Source organism: Cyprinodon tularosa, unplaced genomic scaffold, assembly GCF_016077235.1.
Source record: "Cyprinodon tularosa strain WSP-4 unplaced genomic scaffold, ASM1607723v1 ctg74, whole genome shotgun sequence".
In the NCBI taxonomy this organism is placed as follows: domain Eukaryota; kingdom Metazoa; phylum Chordata; class Actinopteri; order Cyprinodontiformes; family Cyprinodontidae; genus Cyprinodon; species Cyprinodon tularosa.
This window is the reverse complement of record NW_024039496.1, coordinates 368,928-388,603: the sequence shown is the minus strand read 5'-3', so window position 1 is coordinate 388,603 and position 19,676 is coordinate 368,928. Positions and strand designations below refer to the sequence as shown.

Below are 19,676 nucleotides of genomic sequence, written 5' to 3'. Positions count from 1 at the left end.
AACTAAACAAAAAACCTGCGACCAGTGCAGGATGTAACCCACCTGTGGCCAATTCAACAATTGGAGATATTCACCAAGTTTAATATTAGACATCTCTACGTAACTATATCAGTTTTAATAAGTGCTAAGCCTTCTTCCTTTGTTTAACCCTCAAAAATCTTTAACAAGGCTTTATTAAATGGCTTTTTAAAGTCTGGATCAATTCAGACTTCCCTAAAGCTCTTCCATAAGATGAAGTAACATCTGGTACGATAGAAAAATTATACTTTGCATACATGTAAATGTCAATGAGTTTGATGATCTTGTTTCACGGTTTTATTGTTGGACATTAGTTAATTGATTTTGTCCCAGGATTGCATTGGAAAAACAACAAAAATTGGGTTGTTCATTTTTTTCTGTTTAAGAGTCTGTGCTAGCAGCAACAGACAACACGCACCATTTTATCTACCTGCAGTCTGGATTTAATAAAAAAATATCTGTACTAAGCAGATCCCATTGGCTTATTGAACTTTCTTTACATAAAATTGGATTAAATAGAACGGTAAAGACACTTATTTTTCCATCTACAACTTTTACTCACCAATCACAATATACAAAACTGTCATAATATGGATAATTTTAAAAAAAATAGGACCTACATTTAAAACTTCTCAGAAAGACACATACATGGAGACTTGGACCACCTTCATATCTCCACTGAACTTATTGAAGTGTGTGTTAAAGTCTAAAGCCCGTTCCTGACCAACCTGTCGAGCACAGCCATTCTGTTCGCTCCGGTTCACTTAGAGAAGTGCAGAGAAATGAGAAAAAAAGGAACAGGAAGTATGTATGGATGGAGTGAAAGGAAAAATAAGGAAGGGGGTGGTGGAGGGTGGGGTGTTGGGACTCCTCACATCTGTCTAGGTACAAAGTCAGAGCCTGCCTTTGAGTCAGTGGGGTTAAAAGAGGAGGCAGATCTAGCTGTGAAAGCTGTTAAATGGTTCAGTGGTTTGACAGTGGCTGATGCTACAGACAGCGCAGCTCCCCCGGGAGCCCTCGGAGTTATCCCCCCCCACCCCACCCCCCAGCATAGCTCTCATCAAAATATACCTACCGCCTTCCTTTACTTCACAAATAAACAATAACACAGCAGGAGCGGAGGGATGGATCTAAGGAGTCGTTGGAGGCTTATGAAAAGAGAATTACTTTCTTTGACACTGTCGTAATTGTCTTGACAATTATGTGCGTTGCATACAGTATACAGACAATAGAGTGTAAAAGCAGATTATGCATTAATGTTCCAGCACTGGCTTTTTAGAGAGCCACGGGCATTTGGAGTGGCTCTTAAGTTTTTTTTTTTTTTTTTTTTTTAGAGGAGACTTTAAACATGAACAACACAAAAATGTAATCCCAGTTGTAGCTGTGTTGCGCACACACAGAGACACACGCACAAACACAAACACATAAGTAAAAGCAGCACAGGCAAAACTGCTCCATTTTACCATCATTACACAGCACGGGTCCCTCGCTCCCTTTGGAGCCGTGTTCTGCCTCCGGTGCTACATTTGACGGTTTGTTGAACGGCACGTAGGTGTGTAGCCTCCGCCGCGTTACGTGATCAAACAGCCCAACTGACGCATGGCCAATTATCCCGGCTGCCTCCTCTCATCTCACGTTTAAGGAGAGGGAAAGTAAAAACCAGAAAAGAGAAAATGGGAAGAGAGGTAGGGAGGGAAGGGATGAGGTAAAAAAGAAAAAGAAGAAAAAAAAAGTAGAGAGGCTGGTGGTGTGTTTATCGAAGAATGGCAGATGCAAAAGCACTCCTCTCCGCATTCCTCTGGGAAGCTGGCATGTGTACCATTTTGAAAAAGTAAACAATGGCTCGCAGACTTTTTTTTATTTATCTCGAATCTTTACTCTCAGCAAGTTGTAAATAGGCCAATATGAAGCAAACAAAGAGAATGTGAAGGGATGACGGATCAGAAGTGACATGGTGCATGAGGGTCCCTGCTCCTCTCTGTTGTCTCCATCAACAAATGCTACATCACTGAGAACTCCTTCTGCATTAGAGGAGAATACAGATGTATCTTAAAACATTTAAGCAGGATTGAATGTTTCTTTCTTTAATAAATTCCATTCAAAAAGAAAAACGCATAGAAAAAAAGTGTCCAGTTAGGGCCTATAAAATCATGGCTGCCAACTTGATAGTGGTCCAGCAAACAGTCACTAAAACCCCTCTAACGTGGGTAATCCACTAAAGGTCATTGTTGAAGAAGTTGGCTGTTCACAGGGAGCTATACATAAGCACATAAATTGAAATTTGAATGCAAGAAAAATGTGTGGTAGGAAAAGGTGCAGAAGCAGCAGTGATAGCAGTAGCCTAGAGAGGACTGTAAGAGGAAGGCCGTTCAAGACCTGTAGGAAATTTGCCCAATCCCAAACCAGCCCCTAAACACTAACCCTCTGTTTGCGAGTTCCCATAAGGGTCCACCACATAAAGTGCCATCCCAAACCACATAGTGGGTATGGCCAGTGGACCGTTCAGCCCTTAAACAGACATTCTGCATCAGTGGAGTGCAGTACAGTGTAACAGCGAACCGGTGTTGGAGGAAACACGTGCATTCAAATGTAAGTTCTGCTGGTTTGCTGCATCTTCATCATCCTGACAGAAAATAACAGTTTTAGGAAAAAGAAAAAAGTGTAATTAATCCCTAAATGAAAGGTCCTCTTTGAAATAGTTTTATTTGATAAATAGATTTATTTTAAAGAAAATGGCAAATGTTGGATATTATGTCAACATGCGCCAAAGAGTTACAGCATAACTATTTTTCTATAGGAACAAATGCTTTCCCTTTCCATTGAAGGGAAGAGCCGTCTCATTCATGTTTATAACCCCGACGTAAAATCCAGGCGCCCTTCACAGAGTATGACTTCACTGGGAGTTACACTTCATAGTTAAGGGTTAGTACTTAGGGAGCAGTTTGGGATTCAGACATTCACCACTGAGGTGTCGACTGAAACTGGAGACAGTGGTACAATAGCTACCACGAACAGATGTATCCATCCCATGGGTTACAGCTTTCAAATTCTATGCTAAGCTAGTCCTAAACCAGAGACCAACTCTTAACCATCATAGTTAGACTTATAAAAGGATGCACCAGTACCTAGTTTATTGGCCATGGTGTCATTAGCCTGAACTCAACCACACAGTCAATGTGTTTTGTGCAGAGCAAGATGAGAGAAACCATGGCCAACAATGCAGACAAGTGAAAGACCTCTACACATGGCTGCCTTATCATTTAGAACCACCACAGGTTGATTATCCCAATTTGATGTCACACTAAAGAAGTTGGCTTTAGCTTACACAATGTAGTTTAAGAGTAAAGTTAAAGGAAAGAGGAAGAGAAAGAACCTCACCTTTATTTGGTCAATTAAAATTAAATGGGAGTATTGAGAGTAGAAATCAAAGGAGGAAAGTGAATCAGAATAAAAGAGAAGCCACAAAACTGTGCAGAAAAGAGGATGAAACAAGATATAAAAAGTGAAGCACTCACCCACTGTTGCTCTGGACCTTGCAGAGTATTTTTTGATCTTGCTGCTTAGTGCCGTGTTGTCTCTTTGGGCAGTTTCATGTTCTCTCTCCATCTGGGAGCCAAGCTCCTGGGTAACAGCACCAAAGTAAGCTATGTTTAAAAAGCCAAGGACGACTTGGGGCTCCGCTACTCTTGAAAGGACCTGGAGTTCCTCTGTAAGGGCTCGGGTCACATGCGGGACCGCATTGTAAAAACCTGCCACCAGTCTATCAAAGCCGGTCTCACCCCCTGGGCTGGAGCTCATGCTTGAGTGCAGAATATTCACCACATACTGCCGTTTCAGGGCCTGAGCATATAATCAGATTTAAAATGCTGTATATTAAACATGCTACTATAGTAGGATTTATGAAGCGGTTCAAAATACAGAATCGACTGAAATTGCACCTGATAATCTGTGAGCACTTCACATTCTGGATAGAGGAAAAACAGCTGCTGTAAGCAGTGGACCCGTTCATGGATGGTCAATGGGGACACTGGAGTGGAACCAGAATGTTCTGAGGTGCAGTAAGACAGCCGGTCCACCAGGAAACGTCGCAGCTGAAGACGTACAGTATCCCATGCCACGTGGATCTAAAAGGCGAGTAAAAAGATGTCGGAAATATTTATGTTATAACAACCTCAGGTAGAAGAGCAGAAAAACAGAGACTGCTGATTAAACCCTCATTTCAGAACACTTAGCAGTTAAATTAGGAATGAAATTCATCAACCTGACAAGGAAAAAACACTGAACTGAATGAGAAATAGCGCATTACCTCTAATGAAGGGTCATCTTTGACTGTGTGTGTCATGTGGACAGAGGAGCCAGGGAGATGAGGGTGATGAGAGGAAGACATAGCAGATGAAGATGAACAGGGAAAACAGACCCCACACCGGGCAGAGAGATTCAGCAGAAGCTGAAGGGTCACTTCTTCTTTGCCCTCTTCTTCCGATTGAAGGTAATGTTTCTAAACAGGTGAAGAGCAGAGATATATGTGGAGCATGAAGAAGTTGATCTGATGACATAACGTAATATGCAGTGTTGGTGTCAAATGTGAAGAGCTTGTTAAAATCTATGAGGGTAAAATTTGAAGCTACAATGTTGCACTGGATTGTATGAAGGTGAATTAAAGTAAAGCAGCTGAATACAAATACACAAAACACTCAATTTTCAGATCTATCACAATAAATCTAAAATCATACTGATGGATTTGGAGACATTTGTGCACTCTACATGCGTTAGATTGGTGATATAATTACATATATTTTCAGTTTAATGCATATTATGAATTATCATAAAAAAGACACTTAGTTTAGTTTTACTATTGATGAGTTGGATCTATTTTGGTGATAATAATTCCAGTTATCCATTTCTTTAATTGACCTAATTCAGAGAGCTCGAAACTGCTGCTCCAAGGCCACATGAGGTGTTTTACTATCTACATTGCTTATTACAGAAAGAGAAGGGAGAGCTGAGCCTCTGAATGTCTTCATATGAAAAAAAAAAGTACTGAAGATTAATTCATTAATGCTGAGCTGCAAATTATATGATTTATTCCAGACTATTCTTTTTTTCTTTTATAAATATTAAAAAGCACCCACCTAACTGGCCTTAGTCCACAAAAAAGTGTCCCCCCCCCTCGTAAAAGATAAACGTTTTATTCTGCTTTAAGATCCTAAATATTTCTATAGCACATACTAATAGAATTCAATATTTCTTGAAGTTGTAAACAACAAAGGCAATAATAGCTCTTTGGTTTGAAAGCAAAGCTGACCTTTGACCTAATGCATTACCAGAGCTCTGAAGAAGTCTAAAAGGTCTGCAGAAAGAGGCTTCAGGCTGTTTTGTGCTCTCGTGTTGAACCACTGTAGGACCTCTGTGGGACTGGCAGGACGATCCCCGGTTCTGGAGTCTCCCATTTTGGCCTGAAGCTCCTTTAGCTGTTGTTCAATGCTTAAAAACAAGAAGCTGTGTAATTAGACAGATGATAAAGGATTCAAACTCTTCCAGTGGAATATTATCTAAAGACATTGCATGTCAAATTGGACTTATCTGATGAGTGTTTGACATGTTTGTTGAGTGTTGAACAGAAAGGGATGCAGAACTGTTTGGTTATATAAACATTCCAACACTAAATGTATTAATTTCGCTATTATTTAAACAACATAATCCAATGCATTCCTTAGGGTTTTTATATTACTGACCAACAAAACGCAGTGCAGATTCTCACACATCAGCTGTGAGTATTTGTCATTGTTTTTCTTCTCTTTTGCCAGTTAATGCGCCTCTAGGTGAATAACTGCATCTTGGTAGGCTTGTTGTGTCTTATCTCAAAGTTGTACACAGGATGACTCCTTTTACAAACTTTAAATGAAAATACAGTAAAATACACTGAAGCCTGTAACCTGACAAAATGTGAAAGGTTAAACAGTGAGCAATGCTTTTGCAAGGCAATGTTACTTCGATTATTCATATAATTATCTATATTCCCATGGCTTCCAGTTCCAATCTAAACTCCCAGTCCTGCTTATTTGTGCAACACTGGGAACAATTGTTTCCCCAATATGTCGTTCAAGTGCAACTCAATGAAATAAAGAAAGCACTGCTTCAGCAGAAATGCAGAGGAAGAGAACCAAGCACAACTGAAGCAGAAACAGAGACTCTGACGTACACACAGCATCACACTCAGGTCCTTCCCCCTCTCATTCAGCTTCTGCACTGTGAGAAGACAGATACAGACACATCAGCAGTAATGAACACAGACAACAATATATCAATGTGTGAGTGTGAGCTAAGCATCTTGAGTGAAGTGGCATTACAGGCATCGGCAGGCGTCTGAGATACACACTTTTTGCTTTTTCATGTCTTCCCTCCACACTCACACATACATAGAAACACCGCTCTTTTGATGTTAACAGACGGCACCAGCTATTCGGTTCCCCCTTAATATGACAGATTAGAAATGACATCTTTGGGCTCAACATGTTCAGTCATTTCCATGCAAATCGATGCTTATATATTTGAATCCAAGGCAGTGTCAGAGTGTGTGCTTGCATACGTCGGCATACCTGCATAATTACAATAGTGTTTTAGGGGTGAGGGTTCCTATTCTGTGCACACATGGCTGCTCATTGACAGGCGTAGATGTACACAAAGCTCCAGAGATGAGTGCATATAGCAGAGCATGACACCAGGGCTCAAATGATTCATTAAATACTGCATGTGTTGATGAACTAAAATCAATAGGGAAATATAATTAGGAAAATCCATAAAAGGCTATTTCTCTTTAATTTAATTGAATCTACCATCCCACAGGCATTAGACATTGTATTTGTCAGGAAAAATAAATTAATCAGTGATTTATACATATTATCAATAGCAAAATCAAAGTAAAAAAAATTACCTGCATACAAGCTGGTTTTCTGCTAATCTCTGTGTCAGACTCTTTATGTGTTAGCATAGATAATGCAAAGCCAAAAAGCCCGTCTGCCATCAAACAGCTCATCTCCTATCGCAGGTCTATAAACTGCCTCCTGCTTGCTCCCAAGCCATGAACGGATCCAGATGTCCCGCAATAGCAGCTCATTAAATAACCGTTCAATCTGACACACTTTCATTTCAGAGGGGGGAGAGAAAAACGCAAGGGGATAAAATGTTATAGACTGTTCCAAGTTGATATCCTCTAGACTGAAGGCTGCCTAATGACATTCCTCTGTCTTGTGGTAACTGCCTTCTTGTCACTCTGCTCTGATTTCTCTTCTTTAGGCAGACCAGACGATGCATCTTGTTTTATTCTCATGTTCCACTCTCGCTGACTGACATAAACTTTGCTTATACAGAGTTTATTTTATGTAATTTGATGCTGTTAAACTGCTTTTTACTCAACCTTTGCAAACCACCAATCACCTTATACATATTGTACAGGAAACTACCCTGTGCATGAAAAGTGAGAGCAATACATTTCATCCCAACAAATATCAAGATTCATTGCTGACAACATCTTTTTTAAACTTTAAAGAAATATATAACAAATCATCTTTGCTGTTTTGAACTGAAATTGATGCAAAAGAAAATCTACTGGAGCATATTGTAAATGTGTTTTGTCAGAAGAAAAAAGATAAAAGCTGCAGCAAATACAAGAACTGAATCAGTTGACTAAGATTTCTGATTAGACTTCTGTTATTTGCCAGGTCCTCTGATGGAAGATTGCCTTAAATTGGATGACTGAACAGAACGCTATATGTGTGTTTATAGTAAGTCATAAAACATGGATGTTCATTCAGGGTTCCACCCCAGGACTTTACATAGACAGCAGGTTTCAAATGGGCTCCCATCTGTAGCTCACTTTTTACCCACTCTCTGAAGTTCATTAAAGAGGAAAACAGACACTAGGCTGTTAACTTAACTCTTCCCACAAAGTTGTTTGGCGGAATTGATATCTAGGGACCTTCTTTGGTACTTACTAAACACATTAGTTTCAAATTAATTTGGGTTATTTAAAACAAAAATAAATCTTTTATTGCTTGAAAGTAATTTCTGCTATATTCACGCAATCAAACATTTAATTTGAAAACATTTATTCAACAGTGAAGAATTCATGTTAAGAAACCTCCTTCCTTTTTTTTTTCCAATAACCAACTGACTGATTTTGTGGTTTGTGAAATATTTATATACCTTTATGAGGTACACTTTAAAATTAGAAAGACAATAGATTGTGTTAATAAAGTAAGGTTTACGTAAGAAAAGCAATATGAAAACATGTTAAAGTATCACAAAGAGTGTTGAAATAGACTTTTTAAGGAATTCAAATCTACTTGGAGATCTTTAAAAGAGCTTGACAAAGAAAGTAGGCCAATTCAAGCCAATCAGTGAATCCTTGATGATTATAGAATATTAAATTAAAAATCCCTGCTCCCTTAAGAAACAGACCTGCATTACTTTTAAGGTGCACTGTGGTAGTTTGTCAACAAGAAAACCTGTCGACATTTGTGAAGTGGGGCCTCCATGAACTGAACTTCTGTATCCAGAAACGTGTCAAGACCTCAAACTCGTTCTATTTAAGAACTGTTCTTGAAAGCAAGCAGCAAGGTTGTAGATCGTCAGGGAAAATGTTTTCAGATAGTTAGTGTGCGTCAAAGAATGATCTTCAAGAATGGCAGAACCCAAGCTTTCCCAGGACATTTGCAAAAGCATCCACTGACCGGCCATAATCTGAGCAGCTGCCACATCTTCCTCAGGTGACACACATGCACCTGGTGTAAAACAAAACCTCCTTCTGGTCAGCATGGGCATCCCAACTGCTTTCCAGCTATGCTGTACCATACCACAGAGAGATCTGAGGAAATTGCAACTGTCAATCACAACCTGTTTAAACAATATTAGCAATCTGAGCAAATGTATTGTCTCTTGAATTAACCCACACTGGTCAGTTTTCAATCCCCACCTGCATCGATGAAGCTTGGATGTTCATTGCAATGTCACAGGTTATCATCCATACATTCCTGGACCTTGTTATACTGTAGATGCAGACAACAGGGGACCAGGAACACTGGTCTTTAGTCATACACTCTTCAATCTATACTTTTGCATTATCATGCTTTTATATATATATATATATATATATATATATATTATATATATATATGTATAACATTTTAATATTGAAAAATTATGTTTTGCGCTGCTTAAAGGGATAGTAGAGGATTTTTCAAGAAAGTTTTTTTAGAAGACCCGCCCTCTCCACTTTAAAAAAAAATTCAAATGCACAACCCTGTACCTACTCCAGAGAGGCAACGTCTATTAAACTTGTGCAATAGAATGCACAAGCCCATTTCTCCTCATGCACACTCTGTTTGAGAGTTGCTGTTTGCATCACTCAACAAGATTTGCAATTTTTCCACTATGTCAGACTCTCAATCGGTAAGTTAAAATGGGGATGAGCATGTTGGCCTTACGAAAACATATCACCAGAATGATTGACCACTTATTTTGAAGATCCAACCGGAAAAAGAACATTCTCAACAATACCTTTAAATATATACCATCCTTGAACAGAAGTTGGTAATAACCATTATTATTGACTTCTCCTGTCAGTCGTCATATGTAATAGATTCTCCGAGTAATGAAATAGTTTGTAAAAAAAAAGTCTCTCTTTAAAAAAAATAAAATAAGAAAAGATCACAAAGAATACTCTGTTTAAACCACATGATGCTAAGCATTCATAAAGCATAGAGCTCAACAACATCTCACCATTGTCTTCACTTACTAAAACGATGCACTCCAATGACTACAGAACCGCTATCTTCAGACACAATTTCAATCCCAGGCTTTTCACTGTCCATTTCCCATCCTTCTTTTCTCACCTCTAGAATCTCCTCCTGACTTAATTCTCTTTTCTTTACTCTCACCTTTCAATTACCCCTCCTTAGTGCTTTATGCCGTAAGTTATAAAGCCATTTTGGATGGTCTGTGTCAAGAAGTTCATCCAGTTCTCTACAACGTAGTGACCTTTTGCCCACTGGCATGAATGCTACTGGCAGCCCAATCAACTTGCTAGGATTAGCTCCCAGCTTGATGACTTTCACCACGCTGAGATGCCAGGGGAAGAAGACAGAAAGAAATGGGGAACAGAAGATGGTAAAGAATCAGTAGGAAACACAACCAAGAAATAAAACCATTCAGCTTTCTGTGTAGATATAACAAAGGAAAAAGCCCTAATGGCAAAACCACCAGAAGAGAACTGAACAAAAGACCAGGGAAATGAGAAAAGAGCAAGAGGAAACCAGGGGGAAACAACTCTTCAGGACTCTTGACAATCTATCTATCACCTTACACAAACACATATGGACTTCGAATTTAACTAATGGAATAAAATGTGTGTTCCAGATCAGTTTATGGAGACAGTTGACGCCACAAGTGTGTTCCCCCTCTCAATTTGTCCCCAGTGCCGAAAAAAAGAGGAAGCAACTGGAGGTCTTTTATTAGATATGATGGCCCATTTCACAGCTCCCTGACTTACAGAAACCCAATCCTGCGATTAGTCAGCGCTTTGACGTTATCTTAAGTTCCTTGTCAGAATTAATTTAGTGTGGGTGGCCTGCTGTGGGGTTGTCTATCTGGAGCTCCGCTACTCGATGGCTGCCTTCATAGATTGGGAGTTGGAGACAAGAAGGGACAGGAAGCTCTTTTTCAAATAATCCTGTGTTCCAATCAGTGCCAAAGCAGCCACCTGAAAACTAGATAGCTCCTCTGTCAAAGGCCTCCATTCTCTGAGGGGAAATGGACCGAATGGGCTTGAATGAACAAGCTGAAAACATATCCCGTATTGGCCCAGCCACTTAGTGCCCTAAGCCACCCAAGTCCAGTCAGTGATACCACAGAGCTGATACGGCTGATACAATGACTCAACACACGTGTCATTTCCACACTGCAAGAACTCCAGATCATTGTCAATATTAACAGAAAATGAGCTTTGCATGCAGTTAAATCTTAGCAAGTCTTTCGTTTTCTTGGCTTTAATTTCCCATCCAGAAGCAGAACCAGAACAAGTTTAATCAAAACATCCTTTTTAAAAACCGGCCATCAACCACTTACAGCCATTTGCCTTTCCAAGGTGAAACTAGAGGCTTGTCTTTAGCCTCCATGACTGCACTGACACTTCATTAAAGGCTGTTTCCTGGTGGCCCACCTCGTCCAGCTCCACTCCCTCCTACCCTTGCTCCGTCCCACCTGATGAGGATTAATGGATTACAACTTTTCAATTTGGAGGCACCAGGTTCCTTGTCAGCCCATCTTAATCTCATTCAATTAGGCAGCAGCTTGTAGGCAGATCTATGACATCTGAGAGCAGGGTAACAGGCCATTCACTCTCACCCCTAAACAGATTTAAGTTCTCCTGTGTTGGTGACTCAAGCTGCTTCATCCCTTGGTCTGCCTTTTACTCTCCTCCACTTCTGTGATTTTTCCCAAACACTGATAAGTCAGCAAAGGCAGGAGGCAAGTGAGCCACTGAAGCCTGCATAGATCTATTGGTGTGAGTACAAGAGTTGGTTGAGGGACGAGAGAAAGCGCTGAAGATTTAATTCAACAGATTTTATTTAATAGAAAAAAACGGGTTGCTTGAAATAGTCTAGGAAGAAGTTAGTTGTAGTCGAACGAAGACACTGACCAGTGGTACCCCACGGCGAGGGGAGGATTGCCTTATTTTTAGCCCCATTCTCCATTATCTGAATGCTTTGTTCTCATAATGGTTATCCCTCTCCCATCTGCAGGAACACAAAATAACCCTTTAATGCTTAGAAGGCAGAAAAATGGCTCGGCCTTCAGTAATAAGCCTTGAATTACCTACCCAAGGGTTTTCGTTTCAAGATGTGGAATCTTCAATTATTATGTTCCCATTTAGAAGGAGGAAGGAAAGAAAAAGAGAGAAGGGGAGGGTGACAGTGAGGGAAAGCGAAGAAGGGATGAGTCCCAGGCACTAATGGTGCCAGAGTGAGGCTTTGTTCACTTGCTACATTTAGCCTGTCCTTCATCATCTGCCCTCAGCCTCACCACCTTACAAACGATAAAAGGCCTGAAATATAGATTTCTCCTTTTGCTCCAGTGTCCCCACAGCTCACTCATTATCAATCTATTTGCACTCTTAAACTCTGCATCTGCCAAAAAAATACAGACAAATATGTTTTTTTTTGTCCTCACAAAGACGACCTGAAATTATTAATTTTATAATTAGTTTACCTGAAGCAATACAAACCTTTTATTCATACAGTATGTATGGTATTAGAAACGCCATAAAATGAATAAAAAGACAGGAGTGGGTCTCATGACAGGATCTTTGTTTAACAGCTCCAAACGAAGGAACCTTCATCTGTTGTTAAGCTCTTTACCTTTTCAATGTGCATGTATTGATTTTGGGGAGAAAAAAAAACAAGCCTTTTAGAAACAACTCGTTAAAATAAATTTTTATCTCTAAAGTTGAATTTAAGCAAAAACTACAGAGGAAGTTAATAAACAGAAAAGTCTAACCATTGAGGTGAGAAATGCAACTCCTGTGAATTCTTCTTCTGCCAAATGTTAAATATACATTTGTTTTTGTTGAGTGTTAATGATAAGTGCAAAAAAGCACTGAAGCTGAATGAGAAGTATAAAAGGCAACAAAATGTATGGTGTGAAGCTTATGACTGGACTAACAGTAAAGTTAACCCATGCCTCTGAGCTGCTAGGAAACCTACTGACCATCAGCAATGGTTTTAGTTTCTCTTGCTTTTCTCCATTGCTACATTATCCAAAATGTTGTAACAGTTTACTTGGAGTTGTTTCATAGACAGATAGCACCCCTGGCTTAGTGTTTCTATGCCAGCCTTCCAATACATTGCAACCCTAAAGGTCAAAGCTACAACTTTGCCATTCAAAATTTTAAATAAAAAAAAAAAAGAACTTGTAGAGTGGTAATGAATAAAAATATACTGAATAAAATATATAATACTATCCACTTTAAATCGGATTCAATTGCAATGGATCTGAATCTGACCACATGATCTCAATTTGTTCAAATACAATTTACAGAAAGGACAACTGGCTTATTGCTTCTAACAATTAGAAAAAGGATAGAGTACATTTATGTTTTGTTGAAATAAATCACTGTTCAACAATTATGTTTTTGTAATTCTCCTGATGCACAGGAGAAATGGAAGGTTTAATCACTGGGCAAGAGAAATGCCTTAATAACACACTGGCTGTGTCAGAACATCCAGCCTAACTCCTAACCCAATCACTCCATGGAGTGGGGACTATATAGTGGGGACTTTTTGGTGAACTCGGTTAACAGACTGTTTGGACTTTTCTCTCCCCTTTGGTCATGTGACTGGGGTTCCCTGCGCCATCTTTTTCTCTCTTGCCCCGCTAAAAAGATGGTGTTTGTGAGAAGTGCTTTTTCAAATTCTTCTAGGATATATTTGCTCATCTGTTGACTGAAAATGTATACTAGTTTTTAAGGTTTATTGTGGGAAATTCTGACTCCACTTCTATTTCATGCACTAGACATTTGGGCACTGATATAAAATGGCATAAGACCTATGAAATTCTCTATGTAGGGGTTAGGGCAGACATTCGAACACAGGCAAACTCCTAAAAATTACAACCCAGACCACTATTTTAATGTGATAAACACAGTAGAATAGCAAGAAAAGGGATACTTAAATAAACTTAAAGAGTCCCCTCCCATCCCCCCCACAAAAAAACAAAACAAAATAAATCTGGATAAAGTTTGCAATGAGATGTAGGCTCCAGCCCTTTCCTTGCTAAGAAAAAGAAAAAAAGAGAGAACAAAAATAGACTTACCTGCTGGCATTGAGGCTGAGTTTCTCTTCTGTGTCTTTTAGAAACTGTTCAAAGTCTGCATCACTAGAAACACCTGGAACTAGAAACTCCACAAAGGCGTGGTCGTCAGGAAATTCTCCTGGCCATTCCATGATGCCCTGTAAAAACCCACAGATACAGAGTTGGCTTTAGAGCCTTAGAACTACCACTTTCATAAGCAACAGATAAAAATGCACAAAGAATTATATAGAAGTAGGTTTGCCAGTATCTAGACCGTATTAACAACTTAATGAACTCAGTCGCATCGTGAAGAGGACAAAAAAAAAAAAAAAAAACTATAAGTAGCTCTATATATGAGCTATAATATAGACTGGTGACACAAGGAGTGACCCATTTTAAATTAATAATAAATATTTTTAAAAAGTGTTTGTTTATTTAGATTATTTTTATGATTTAATATGCTGGAAATTGCGAATTTACTTTTTAATATGCTTTTAAGAGATGACCTCTGATCTTTGATTGCAAGGAATAAGAAGGGCTTCAGCAGATGGATGTTGACTGGAAATATTTGAATGGGAGAAGGATAGATTTGCAATTATGGAGGGAACTCAGAAACCAGGATAGGAGAACAGGTGACTAGACAAAGGAAGGACAACAAACGGGAAACTAGATATAACTGAGATGAAAGGAAAGTACAATGAACACTGGTAGATGCATCTAATATAAACACAGGGCAGATGTGAATCATGACAGGTTTGGGGTCCTTTTGCATGAACAACTGCATTAATACAGGGTAATTCAGCTTATGAGTCAGGGAGGCTCTGGTTGTTTTAATAGTGGCTGTTTCCTTGGCTTTAATGTCTCTCATTTCCTTCTTAACGATACTCTAAAGGTTATGAGCTTTAGTTTGAGCTAGATTGTTGGACAATCAAGCATTCAGTAACAGTCCGTTGCATCAGAAGTGCACAAAAAAGGGCCTCTGCAGATCCTTCCTACTGTTAGACTTTATAATCAAAACAGCTCCCAAAAAAGCTCTTGAACTGAGCAAGAGTTCATTTTCAGTTTTATTTGCCTGACTGTGTCTCTCAACAGAAAGTTCCTGATGTTATTGATTGTTGGCACAGTTTTTTACATAATCAGGAAATGTGTCTTTTGCTTCCATGTTTACTGCACAGTTTATCATGTTGTTCTGATAACTGGCTTTTGTTTATTTTCTTAATTTTTTCTACCCATATATGATTTTTCTTAATAATACCTGCACACTATTAGTATTTTTTTTTTCTTTAGGAGGGTTATTTTTTCTTCCACTTACAATTTAACTTTTAAATCATTGTACATTTTCATATTATTCATTATTTTAATAGATTCAGTTTAAATGTATGTTGCACGGTCATGCAGTTTGGGGCATGGTTGCCTCACAGCATGAAGGTGCTGGGTTTGATTCCCTGGTCCAAGGTGTTTTTTTTTTTTGCATTGAGTTTGCATATTGTCCTCATGCATGCCTGGGGTCACACTGCATACTCTGGCCTTTTCTAACAGTCCAAAAATCAAGACTGTTAGGTTGATTGTTACTTCTAAATGGCTAAAATAGGTGTGAGAGTGTGTGTGCAAGGTTGTATGTCTAAGTGCTGCCCTATGATGGACTGATGATATCACATCTTGCCCCACAGACTGTTCAGGAATGCCTGCAGCCTCCTGTGTCTCTTAGGGATAAGCGGCAGTAGATGTATGGGTTTATCGATAGATTTTATGTCTACTTGTTTTTGCACAAATTTCCCCCCTTTGGGACAAAAAGGGCATTTTATATCCTATGTTATTGATTTAAATGAACAACTACAGAGGGATGCACATTGGTGCAGGGGGTCGCACTTTTGCCATGCAACAAGGAGATTCTGGGCTTATTCCTGGCCTAGGGTCTTTCTGCATGGAGTTTGCATGTTCTCCCTGTGCATGTGTGGGTTCTCTCCGGGTACTCCAGCTTCCTCCCACAGTCCAAAAACATGACTGTTTGGTTAATTGTCTTTTCTAAGTTGTCCTTAGGTGTCAGTGTGTGTGCATGGTTTTGTGCCTTTGTATGTCTCTGTGTTGCCCTGCGACAGACAGGACCTGTCCAGAGTGTACCCCGCCTCTCGCCCATAGACTGCTGGAGATAGGCACCGGCATCACAGTAACCCTATCAAGGACTACACGGCAGAAGATGGATGGATGGACAATTACACATTGGGGCTTGGAATTATAAAATGTCCAAAAGTTTAAACAGCTGCTCTGACTTTGAACATTATAAAATACATTGGACCAACACCAGCTGACTACGACTTTGTAAGCTTCAGACTGGACCTCAACTAACTTCAAACTCTAGAACCTTGAGATCTAAATGAAGTGAAAACTTTACATTCATCTGAAATGAGGAATGATTGAAATAGGATTTTCAGATGTCTCAGACTCCTGATTATCTTTATTTGAGGAATGCAACAGTTTTAACCCACATCCTGGGTGCATCCGCGCGTAGCTCTGACTTCAGCAGCACCAACACCCTCAAGTTCTTGAATGAGAATTGTTTAACAATGACTCTCAAATCTGCAGCTATTCTTGTTTTTTTATTTTATTTTCTAAAAATTTTTTGTAAACTTCACTTTTCATTATTGCACTTCGATACTGCACTCTGTGACAAGCCAGCTTCTTTTGTGGTGGGCTTTGGTATCTAACACACCTCATAGTGCCTGACAATGACTCTTTGTTGGACTAGAATCTAGCATTCCTTCCCATCGTGGTGAAGACCATGATGTGGAAATTCTTTACTAAAACATTCTTTATCCTTCACATTTCATTGGTTTGGTGTATTCAATTGAAAAAAGAAAAAAATATGTTTTAATTTGCTGAAAGTCATGACCATACAACCTTATAGAAAAAAAATGCCTAGCTATAAATTCTAGTTTTTGAATTAAATTACTGAAAGAGATTCACTTTTCGATGGTATTCTAATCTATTGCGATGCACATGTCTGTAGGGCCTGCTTCCATGCTCCTGTGGTCTATGATAATGTGATAGTTCCTGAAACAGGTGTCCTATTAGATTGCACAAATCAATTTACTTGCAACACACAAAACAAAGACAGTAGATCATATAGAAAAGGCTTTTTTTTAACCCCCTGCATCTTCATATTCAGTAGGAAAGCTCTTGATCAAAATGCATTACCTTAGTCTCAAAAGCTTTCTACATACTGACAACACAGTTAGAGAATACAGATAACCCCATCAAATAAATAAACAATGAGGTTAGATCCTACTCAGTCAAGAGTTCAAATAAACAACTCATCTCCTTAGGTGTCTACTAGCAGTGAGGTCCTCCCCTCCTACCCCATGGTGCTTAACGCTGGCGCTAACAACCAATCCCATGTCGGTGCTGCGCTGCTGGGTCTCATATCAACACTGTCATCAGCACGAGTCAAGTGGAAGGTAATGGAGAGTGTCTGTGTCAATTTGGCTTTCTCACACTCCGTCTCTCGCCCTTCTCCTCGTCATCTGCTCTGATTTTAATAATCCCTGTCAAACTCCAAACAGCTCCCTGCACGCAGCCCTGCTTCCTCGCTGCAGCATACAGTCGACGCCACTCTCCCTGACAGGGTAGACAGGAAGCTCAACATTCATTTAGCCTGCACAAAGGGAGGCCTGTCCAGCTGGACAAATATTATTTTCCTCCGCTGACAGCCTCACCAGTTAAGCTTGTCCTTTATTATTTCTCCCCCTCTTCTTCTCTCTTACTGCTTACCCTCATCATCACGCTCCCTCCGCGCCACTGTCTGAGAAGGGGTCTAAATGCAGGCATGGTTGAATGGGGGAAGAGTTTTCACTCAGTGAATTTAAAGTTTACTATTTTGATAAAGTTGAAGAGCAATTTAAGGGTGGGTTATAAAAATACATCCCTGGGGGGTTGACATCTCACAGTGCAACGCTCAATCATCAAAAATAGAAAAGGTCTGGTGCAATTGAAAATCTACCAAGCCATAGCTGTAACCCTGAACTGACAGACGCAGCAAAAAGAGCCGACAGAGCTGTGGTACGGTAACTCTGGAAGAGCTGCAGAGATACACAGCTCCATCAGGACAACATGTTGACAATAAAACTATGAGTCATGCACTTCAGAAATGTGCCCTTTTTGGAAAAAAATGCTAATGTTCAAAGAAAGCCATAAAAACTCTAGTTTGATATTGGACAACAACCATATAAGGGTACTAAAAAAATATGATGAAGAACATTTGGCATGTAGGGCAACACTTAGGCCTGCATGTCAAAACACCATGGGTGGTGGAAAGCCCTGCACACCATGGCTAAAGCCTAATCAGTAAGATACAGGGATGTTGTTTTTTAGTGTTTTTATTGCCTTTTATTTATTTTTATTTTTTTAACAAGGACATGAAAACTGGTCAAGTTATACATGTCCTTGTTGTCAAGGATACACGACAGTCCTTTGAAAAACATCTAATTTAGGCTGCAAAATGCTTGACATTGAAACAGAGGTCCAAATTACAGCAAGGAAGCATCTCTGAACACGCCGCCTACAAAATGATTAAATGGTTCAGATTAAAGTACATGTATGTGTTAAGATTAGAGCTGAACAATTTATCATATTTGCAAACAGAAGAAAAATTCTATTTCCAAATCACAGAAGCAACCAAGTTTTAATCTTATAACATTTTACGAGATTAAGACACCAGCTTTCTCTCTCCAGCCCTTAAGGTGGCTGCTATATACTTAAATTTGATTTTGGTGCCACATAGAAGGGTAAAGACGGTTGCAGCTACATGTATGTGAGTAAAAAGTAACTCTCTTCTATGCAACGGCAAAGCCCTGTTACAATGTCCCCGGACAAGAAAGCATTCAAGACCATGAAATCCTGCAGTCAAACAATTGAGTGATCAGTGCAAAGCAAAACTGTATAAAATTGCAATATATATTGTTTATTCTCAATGCACCTTTTTCCTCCTTGTTTGCACCTTCTTTAACTTCTATGCCAATATGTGACAAGTGAATTTCTCCGCTGTGAGATCAATAAAGCTCATCTTATCTTATCTTATCTTAAATTTGCAAAGTTTTGTAAAGTAAAAAAAAAAAAAAAGAGAAAAGAGAATTTCTATTTTTGGCAAAAATCGAACACTCCAGACCTAAATTCAACCAAGAATGTGGTGAAAGGCTTAAAATTAATGCTTATAGAGAAATTAACAGAAAAATCTAATTTCACTGAGCTTGAACTATAAAGAAAAGGTTGACCTGATATAAGACTTTCCTGTTTAGTTTCCATTTATTCCCAGTTCACATATATTTCAACACTTTCAGGTGGTTCATCACCTTAAATCCCATAGAAACACATTGAAGTTTGTTGTAATGTCAAAAACGAGGAAACTTTCAAGGGATATAAAAATGTATATAAACAAAATAAAGTATGTTATTTAGAGCATTTCTGTGCATGCATGTCTTTTCATTAACCGTTTGCAAAGTATCACTGATTTATTGGGGTTAAATGGTTACAGATTCATAGATGGTGGGTTTGAATGTCTATAATTTCTGCTTTCAACCTCCTGACCTGCCAATCCATCTTTAGGATGAGAGTATAAGTGAAGGTGAGTGTGGTAGGCAGCACACAGGGCCTCATTAGCACAATAGTTTAAATCGTCCAGTCTCCACTGTCTTGTCGTTAGCTCTTTAGAAAGCAGATGTTGGATGAGCTCCTGCGTGTTTGAAAGATATGCAACAGGGACGACTGGGCTCAGCAATGAGACTCAGACTGCCTGAGACGTCAACTTCACTGTTAAA

The 19,676-nt window shown here is 39.2% G+C and overlaps 1 protein-coding gene across 2 annotated transcripts in view; it reads right to left on the bottom strand.

The window, feature by feature from the left end:
* The window catches only part of kiaa0825 (KIAA0825 ortholog), a 168,425-nt gene that overhangs the window by 145,225 nt on the left and 3,524 nt on the right, over window positions 1-19,676 (bottom strand). For both annotated transcript variants that reach the window (XM_038269873.1, XM_038269874.1), the window contains exons 2-6: window positions 13,888-14,024; window positions 5,343-5,502; window positions 4,325-4,516; window positions 3,957-4,142; window positions 3,534-3,858 (exon numbers count right to left, since the gene is read on the bottom strand). In XM_038269873.1, the coding sequence (XP_038125801.1) occupies window positions 3,534-3,858; window positions 3,957-4,142; window positions 4,325-4,516; window positions 5,343-5,502; window positions 13,888-14,018 (994 nt within the window). In that variant the 5' untranslated portion in view covers window positions 14,019-14,024. The remainder of the gene's footprint in view (window positions 1-3,533; window positions 3,859-3,956; window positions 4,143-4,324; window positions 4,517-5,342; window positions 5,503-13,887; window positions 14,025-19,676) is intronic.